Source organism: Triticum dicoccoides, chromosome 3B (assembly GCF_002162155.2).
Source record: "Triticum dicoccoides isolate Atlit2015 ecotype Zavitan chromosome 3B, WEW_v2.0, whole genome shotgun sequence".
Taxonomy (NCBI): Eukaryota; Viridiplantae; Streptophyta; class Magnoliopsida; order Poales; family Poaceae; genus Triticum; species Triticum dicoccoides.
In genome coordinates, this window is record NC_041385.1 from 363,068,440 (window position 1) to 363,078,023 (window position 9,584).

A 9,584-nucleotide genomic window follows, 5' to 3' on the forward strand; every position below is an offset into this window, starting at 1 on the left:
GTATATGAACTCATCAAGGTCTGTGTTTTCATACGTATCATTCAATGATAAGTCCATCCGTAACCTAAAAATGACCAAAAGAATTAAAAATTGCTTGGACATTTCATCGAACACATAGAACACGAGGTGTATGTCGGGAGGAGTTGCATGTACCGGGGCGACATCCGGCGGCGGCAAACTTGACAGCATGGACCACGGAGTTATGGGTTGGGGCCTCCAGTGACGACGTTGTGGGTGGGGATGACGACGGAGCAACAATGGTGGCAGAGCTACGGTGACGACTGTGTGAAGAAGAGAAGAGGAAAAGTCAGAGCGGCGCCTGCCATGCTTGGTATGAGATGCCAGTCTGCCCGCATGCTTGGGCGGATAAAAACAGCCAATAAAATGGAAAAAATTGAAAAATGCGAAGAGACTCCATCACTTTCCAGACTCTACAGCACTAGGCCAGCAGCTTACCACCGATCCGTTGCCACCGGCCCTCACCACTCTCCCCCTCCCCTCGCCACGCCGCCACCCACGCCGCCGTGTCGCCTCCCCAAAGATCCCCTCTGAGGGTCGATCGCCAGAACCCCGAATTCCCATCGCCTCCTCGATGGGGTGCGCACAGTCCAAGATCGACCAGGAGGAGGCGGTGTGCCGCTGCCGGGATCGGAAGCGGCTCATGGCTGACGCTGTCCAGGCGCGCAACGCCTTCGCCGCCGCCCATTCGGCTTACACCGTCCTCCTCAAGAGCACCGGTGGCGCGCTCTCGGACTTCGCCCATGGCGAGGCGCCCGACCCCAGCATGATAGCCTCCCATTCCCACCAGGCCGCCGTTGCGGCGGCCGCAGCCGGAGCCTCGGCCTCTGCGCCTCCGCCCCCGACCACCACTACTGTCCTCATCCCTCCCTCCCCCCCGCCCCCGCCCTTCATGGACTTCCCTCATGGTAGCCTCCAGCGCTCCTCGTCAACCCCCAACATCCCCATGCCCGATCCCCGGGCTGCCACCAAGAACCGCGCCCCAGCTAGTGCTGCTATCCAGGAGGAGGAGGATGGCGAGGAGGACGGTGGCCATATCATAACTGACAGCGATGATGATGATGATGATGATGATGATGATGATGATGATGAGGACGATGACAACGACCACGACGACGAGGATCACCACGAGCATGACGATTTCAGAATGGATGATACGGTGCACGGACATCCGCCAAAGAGAGGGGTGATGGAAAGTATGGGATCTTCTCCAATGACACCACCGCCACCACCGCAGCTAAACCCATCCCCAATAACGCCTGCGTCTGCGACACCACCGCCCCCCATGCCGGAGGCTCAAATGGCTACCTGGGACTACTTCTTCGGTCCAACCCCCACACCACCGCCCACCCTGGAGCAGCAAACTGATGATACTTGGATGGATAGGCGGGAGAAGGAGTCAGTGCCAGTGATGAATCCAGCTGTTGGTGAGGCATCTGCACCATCACGTGGTGCTGAGGAGTGGGCGGAGCGGCCACCACAGACAGCACTGGAGAAGGCGAAGGCCATCGATGCAGCAAACCTAGCACTGGAGAAGGCGAAGGCCATCGATGCAGCAAACCTTCCCCCGTCGAAGCCGATTGTTAGGAAGCCACCCAAGGCACCTGGCCTGCAACCAGAAGTACACCACCAGCATGCCTCGTCCATGGGCTCAGTTGAGACCTGGAAAGGGAAGATTATGATGGTGTCTGCCAGCTTACTGCAGATTATTGCTCAGCTTGATGATAACTTTCTCAAGTCTTCGGAGAGTGCACATGATGTGTCAAAAAAGCTTGAGGCCACACGGATGCATTACCACTCCAACCATGCTGACAGTCGAGGCAAGTGTGTCTTGTTTCTTTTGAATGGAAACTGTAGGGGAGGTCCCCACAGTAATCCTTGGTTTTGAATCCTGAGCAATCAGTCCGCACCCATTGTGCTAGACAATCACCGTGCCACAGATCGTTAGTTTTGGAAACAAGAAAACAATTAACATTTATGAATCAATCGATGTTCTTTTGGTATAGATAAAAGTGGAAACTGAAGTTCTGCCCCGTGCCAGATTAGTTTAACAACCCAGTACCCCAGACCAGCTCTATTTTCTAAACTAGGGCGTATGTAGTGTACTTCCCTTTGATGCCATTTTCCCTTTTATTTTGTTGTCATAGCACCTTTGCAAATTTGTAAACTGCATGTTGTAATGCTTTGTTGTCTTGGTGCTCACAAACACAGCTGCAAGATTATTTTTGTACTTGTCTTGGGTGCTAAATTTACTGTAAGGTTACCATCATTTGTTGCTTTTGTCTCTAGCTTCATTTCAGATAACTTAGAAATATCGGCTGTGGTCCACCAGCAGCTAGTTTTCTGGTTTACTGAATTCCAAGTTTAAACTTCTCAATTTTTCGGTGCGTGCAGTGTGGTACTGAATTTACTCTTCTTTACGATCCCTGGATATTTTCAGGACATATTGATCATTCTACGAAAATCATGCATGTTATCACATGGAATCGCTCCTTCAAGAATTTACCGGACCAAGAGGATTTAGGTGTTAATTTCGAGATTGATGAACGATTCGAAACTCATGCCACAGTTCTCGACCGGATGCTTGCCTGGGAGAAAAAATTGTATGATGAAGTGAAGGTAATGTCTATTAAAGTACTTTCTTGGAATAGCTTTGCTAGGATTTTTTTTTTTTGGTTTATCCATGTCCCATTTCGTTGTTAGAATATTAGTGCATTTGTCCTAGCCGCTATGTGGTGATATTTTGAAACCCGTAGTGAACAGTGAACACCTCTGCAGCTAAATCCCTACTATTAGCCAAATTTTTAACCGTGGAACATAAATTTTGTTATCTCAAACACCAGTTTTGCTACCTTTTGTTTTTCGTGTTGCACTATACATCTTACTGTTGCATCAGGGTCAATATTTTCTAAAATGTTCCATTTATCAGGGTGTGTAATTAACCGTTCTTATACAGGTTGCTTGCCAAAGATCCTATCATTGGGAAGATACTCCCTCCAAATCCAAATTTAGTCTGTTCGGGTGTTGGCTGGTCTGTGAGCCACTTTGATTGCTAATTGCTACTAAAATATGTTGTTGTAAAGCTGCAAACATCATGTATTATGAAAGTAGATTCAAGATGAAATGTAGTAATGTAGGACTATGGATTTGCATTTAGGGGGGATTACAAATGCAGTGATAAGTCAATCCTTGTTAGTAGGAGCAATGAGTGTAGACCAAACTGTCTCGTTCACATTCTTGACCTGTGGTTTATTTTAGTGCTCTTTCCATGTGAAATCGTCAGCAATTGTTCTTTTGTCATGTTTGTTGTTTCAGTCTCTGATTTTGTTGCCTGATCTGCTTTATGAATGTGCCAAACCAGGCAGGGGAACTTATGAAAATTGATTATCAAAAGAAGGTTGATCTACTGCATAAACAAAAGAAACGTGGTGTTAAACTTGAAACCCTTGAGAAGACAAAGGCCGCCGTTAGCCACTTGCACACAAGGTACATAGTGGATATGCAATCCATGGATTCAACAGTTTCAGAAATAAATCGTCTACGTGATAAACAGCTATACCCGAAGTTAGTGGACCTTGTCGATGGGTGAGCATTCTTTGACTTACGAAAATTGTTTGGAAATGAATTATGTCATTTTCTATTTTATGCCAATTTGGTTTCTACCGTTCAGGAGCAATTAATTGTGTCAATGATATATACTTTGTCTATGTGCGGCTCCTTCTCATAATCTTATCCATCTGCTGACTAAGCTACCTGATTGTCCTTGCTAATATGATGAACTATAGGTATATCTATTTATGTGGAGATCGATTTAACAAGGCTAAAATATGCATTGCTACAGTCTAATAATGTAAAGTAAAGGGAATATGCTGCCACATAAATACTCTCCTAGCCTTGATTGACCTTGCTGTTTCAACAGGCAGTTAAATTCGCGCTTCAGTCCACAGTTTCATAGTTTTTGCTTATATATAGCATTTTGCAATTGAAAACGATAAGTAAAATTATCCAAGGCCTGTCCTAGTGAACACTGTATCAAATGGACCCCCTTGGGCCCCGGTGTGGGCCAGCACACCCAAGACGACACATCACTGACTATGGAGGAAACTTTCCATAGGACATAGAAGGAAATCCTATAGAACATGAAGGAAAAGCTCCAATGTATTGGGTACCGATATGGATCCGACTCCTACCCCTATATGCCTGACGCACTGACATTAGTTCTCCATACCAGCCCTATATAAGGGCCAAAGGGACACATGAAGAGGGGATCCACACCTTTCAGATAGCCTATAACCTTTACACCGCGTAGGGACCTCGACATTCCCGTCGAGACCTAGTTCCATCTTATTGGCTTCCCCTAATTCGCCGAGTACTCCCTGATATTGTATCCATTGTACTGACCACATATTTTAAAAAAGAGAGGGCTAGGCAGGAAGTGGAGCTTTTACCAACATAGGGGGCCTGAACTGGGTAAATCACGTGTCCCCTTTTATCGTGACGGTCCCATGACTACAAATCCATGTACTAGTTCTAGTACCGCCGTTAGAATCTGATGGAAAATCCTTTGACAACTGGTGTGACGATATCACATCGGGTCTATGGCTCCGTCCTTATCACTGGATAGCAAATCATCGCAATCGGCAGGCAACTACTGACAAACGTGGAAGAGAAGCTCGGGGGCTTGGTGAACGACGGATTACCTGTCGCCTTCTTGTTCAATGAGAAAGTAAGCGACAAGGAACCTGTTTGGAAATTTGTCCTGTAAATTTTGCTGCCAAAGAAGAGAAGGTTTCTCGCTAACTTTGCAAGGAGGACCTCTACAAAATTGATGGCGATTGCCAAGGCGAATGGCCTTCAGAGACACCATCTCAATGGCACAACATTGCCCGACATGTGTATGAAGACGTAATCAGTTCATTGGTCACTTGTGGGATGCCAGGACAATGGAAAAAAGAGTGCTCAACACAAGGGGTCCCGTTGGCTATTCCAACACTAACGAAAGTGCACTAGCATGGAGAAACAAAATGGTGCAGAAGGTTGAGAGAAGGCAGCCTTTGTGTATGGTGCAAGTTCCACCAAATGCATAATCATGGAATCACAGCTTGTCGTTGCATCAAGGAGATCTGCGGAATCGTTGGGGGACGGCTGAACAGAGGAGGATCACGGTTTGGACGCTTCAATGGAATGGTGGCTGAAGGATTCGTGCCAGAAGGAAGTAGGTCGTGCAAGAAGGAAGAAAGAGGTCAGACAGGAGCAAGTGCAACGACAAAGGCAACTCCAAAAAAAGAAAACATGACAAAGACCAACACCGTACCTTGACGGAGGCAAGAGGTGATCTAGGAAATCATCTTCAAAAGGCAATGATAACGACATGCGTGATCCAACTATCAATCCCTGAGGAACAATCAAGTGCGGGCTGGGGATTCCACCTCACCTGGACCCATGGTACCAGGGAGTATTTTGTTTTCATCAGATGGTTGAAGAAATAAGCAAAGAAGCCCTCACTTGGAAAGATGACGACACCATGCCTCACGCCATGCCATGTGAAATTAAATCACAAAAACTTAGGTGAGGTTTTGTTGGAGGAAACATCCTAGAGTCCCATGGCTCAAAGATGAGCCGTTAGATAAAAGGAGAGCAGCGCCATATCATGGACGGGATTTTGGATGGACCTTGCCAAGAAGTATGACTGGAAGGACAATTCCTCATCATAACGAGAATAGGAAACACAGACTTGCGAAGGGTATTACCAGTGGTTTGTAGCAAGTACAACTTGATAACCATGGAGACACTCAGAAGGATGGGAATTCGACCCGCAAGAATTGGGTCAGCGGTGATGCCCCTAGCAGGAAGAACATATCGACCAAAGGGGTACATCGGTTTCTCTTTCTACATAGACCACAGGAAATCATCGCACGAAATGGAGCATCTTCGTAGTTGTGGACTTGAGATGCGCTCCAATATGGTGTTGGGATTGCATCTCCTATAGATGTTTGAAACCTGCGTCTATCACGACAAGAAGATGATGGTTTCTCTTGGACCTTTACCGATTATGATCAAGGAAACAAAGAAGACATGATGTAGGACCAAGTCCCTGGGTGGGCCAATCTTCACGAATTGGAGGTGGATTTGAAGAACACCAAGAACATGAGGAAAATCACGAGGAATCACAAGTAAATCCAACACAAATCAACACACAAGTTTCAACACAAGATACACATGGATAAATACTTGATCCAAATCATCCACAAGAGAGAGATGGAACAAGCTAGGAGTCTTCCCCAAGTCCTAAGGCAAGGGGGCTTGATGTTTCAAGGAAGCCTTCTTCTACACAGGTGGAGGTCTTGATATTCCTAGAGGAATTTTCTTCCTTAGGATGTCTTGCACTCCTATGGAGTCTTCCACTCAAGAGGAGGCCTTGATCCCACTAGGGGAGACAGATCCCACAAAGGGGAGGTACATGAGCTAAAGTTCTAATGTTTAGCCTTTTCTTAGTTAACCCTAGATCCGAGGTATGGGAGAGGTATATATAGTCCTATGCATGAAGGGGCAAGCAAGGAGCAGAAAGGGAATGCTACATGGGCAAAGACCAATAGCTGCATGTAGGCATGCCAGTGCAATGGGTGGGGGGAGGGTGGGGGTGGGGGTGCCGTGTGCACGGGGGTCCAGAGGCTGCTGACCTTCGTGGTGACTCTTGTCGATGCTTTCGGAATCCGGCCTTGTGTCTTCACGTTTCCTTCTCTGCTTCCATGCTTTCCTTGCGGATGGTGTGGTGCTCGCTTGTGCACGACCTCCTCCATTGCACGTTTGTTATTCGGCTCAAACCTATAGGTGTGAATGGTAGGGAGGTCAAGTTTTTTTTTATCCTCGGGAGAGTGAAGTAGACACGCGTAAAGGAGAAGATTCACCTTTATATATATGATGTGGGAGATGCACGTGTCTCTTGATGATGGGGCACTTGGCATGGTGATCTGTGGGATGCTCTGCATCTCATCACGTACCCAAACACAACTCCCGTGGGCTTAAGAGGACAAACAAAATCAAAATGAGAGTAGAGACTCGCCCAGTTCAACATGAGGACAAACTGCTCCTACAAGCGAGATTAGCAACAGGGTCAACAACGCATCCTGCCCAAAGATATGGCACAGAAGGGAGAAAGTAAAACCCATGTATCCGTGTGTATGTTCGTGACGGCATAGACCGATTCCCTTGTAAACCCACAACGGTATGATGGCAACTACTACAAGCCGCTCACGCTTAGGACATAACTTTATTCCCAAGGTAATCATGTAGGGCTAGCTTAGCCATATCTTATTCATCATGTATGGTGTTATTAACAATAACATCGAGAGTTGGATGACGTATCCATTAAAATACTTCCCCATAAGGGGACATAGCTAAACCAAAAAACCCAAATGTACCATCGATGCTACTACTGAAAAGGGAAGGAAAAACATGAAGGGATTCTAAGAGCAATTACCCCGGACTACTGAAAAGGGAAGGAAAAACATGAAGGGATTCTAAGAGCAATTACCCCGGACTAGAGGAAGACAATGCCATCAGTTGGGCACTTGCGAATCATGGGATGGACCCTCTGCGACAATGACTATCCGCCATGTAGCCCTCTTCTGTCGCTTTGTAGGAGGATGCCCCGTGACCTCCCTATGCGACCTCCCTATCCATGGGAGACCGTGCTCTACCTTCACTAGGGCAAAAAGGAACAATGACCAGAGAGATAGGATATTCATAATCTAGTATCAATGCTAGAAGGAAAATGGGGAAAATATAAGGACAAGTTTGATCCAAGAAAAGTGAAAAGTGATTCATGAAACTAAAAGATGGTAACATACCGACAGTCGATTCTCGGGTTCCTCCGGTGAGTGGTGAGCGATCGACAAGGGCCTAGGCGTACTAGGGGAGGTCCACTCCCAGGAATCTCCCACAAAGAGATTAGTAAGACAGTCACTCACCTCCTCATCCTCCCAGGTGAAAGGATCTAGGAGGCAAAATCAAAGAAAATTCAAGTAAGAAGAGAAGATGTGAAGAACACACATTAAATGGAAAGTTACTAGATAGTCACCATTGAGCTCCTATACGATCTATTGTCCATTTTGGTAATCCCTGGAAGGAAGAGGACGAGATCTCAGCGGGCACTGACCACGACAGGTGAAGTCATCGGTCAAATTCGCGCTCGTCATCTCACCTCCCCACCTCCATGAAGCTCGTAGGCGTCGCTGCAAAGAGACAACAACTTGCCATCTGCCAGAGGCTCAGATATTGCTATGTAGAAGTTAATGAAGGCAGGGTCGCTGAAAGTTCTCTCCACTTAAATCCAACATGACCGACAATCAGCCTTAGCACCGCCCGTGGCTCCAATAGGAGTGGAGACCTGTAGTTGTTGCGAGGGCGAACGACACAACAACAAAGGCCCAGAGAGTACCATTGATCTATGGAAGACATGTAGAAGTGACTTAAAAACAATGCCACATCCGGCAACGCCCCAAATATCGCAAAGATGTGTGGAGACTGCATGATACAAGAAGGAATCCGACGTCAGGTTTAGCATAGCAATCCCATAGAAGAAATGTGACATCAAAACAACGCCACATCTGGCAGCGCCCCAAAATATTTTATGGAGACAAAATATTGCATAAATGCGCCCCAAAATACTGCATGATACAAGAAGGAATCAAGCGTCAAGCTCACCAGAGCAATGCCATAGAAGAAAAGTAAGCCCCGCATGAAGACGGAAATAGGTAGACCGATGCCGCATCGTAAGGAATCCGCCACCACCACCGTCTTGTTTGGACAAGGCAATGGACAACTCAACCAGAGGCAGGAGCATGGAAGATGAGATCACATGGGAGGCTTTCCATGTCCTGGAGATCCCTTATCGATCCCTCATCACCGGCTCATCAAGCGTAGGTAACGGTCAATGAGGTTCACAATTGGAGAAGCTCGCAGAAGAGCAAACGGGAAGTTGAAAAGGTCATAGTGATAGGAAAGGAGGAAGAATGTCCTATCTCTACAACAAAAAACAAAAAACTCTAGAGAACATGGCACAGGAACAGGGGCATGCCACTGTTCAAAATTCTGGAGATCGTCGGATTGTGGCCCAAGGAAAGAGGAAGTGTCAAATCAACAACGTTACATTGTCAAGCATCATTACATTGTCATTTCTAATTATCACTGATCCGGCACGCCAAAGCCTATCACCACGACACGTGGCCATAAGATGGAATCTTAGTCGTTAAAGGACGCGAGTCGTTAAAGGACGCGACTGCAACTGACATCGACTACGCGCCCATGACAAAGAGGATCAACTCTTGACAAAGCAAAGCAAAGCTGACTACTCATTAATGACAACTAGAAGGGGAGGGGAATGAGCACCCAACAATTATCAAGTGCGACTGCCAACACGCAACAAGGATTACGGAGAAAACTATAGAGGACTCCTCGATCGAACAAGGAGGTGACAAGACGGCTGCAAGTATCTACATCAACCTTATTCCAAATTCTATTCCGAATACTGATGGGGTCTTGTTGATGATAAGTAAAATTATCCA

The 9,584-nt window shown here is 46.7% G+C and overlaps 1 protein-coding gene across 4 annotated transcripts in view; it reads left to right on the top strand.

Moving 5' to 3' along the window:
* Positions 1-402: 402 nt before the first annotated feature.
* LOC119276067 (protein ALTERED PHOSPHATE STARVATION RESPONSE 1-like) overlaps positions 403-9,584 on the top strand; it is an 11,939-nt gene continuing 2,757 nt past the window's right edge. The window contains exons 1-4 of one of the 4 annotated variants that reach the window (XM_037557037.1): positions 411-1,516; positions 1,556-1,838; positions 2,459-2,637; positions 3,380-3,603. In XM_037557037.1, coding sequence (XP_037412934.1) covers positions 593-1,516; positions 1,556-1,838; positions 2,459-2,637; positions 3,380-3,603 — 1,610 coding nt within the window. In that variant the 5' untranslated portion in view covers positions 411-592. Of the gene's footprint in view, positions 1,839-2,458; positions 2,638-3,379; positions 3,604-9,584 lie in introns of all 4 variants that reach the window. The other 3 variants (XM_037557039.1, XM_037557038.1, XM_037557036.1) reach the window with 3 other exon arrangements.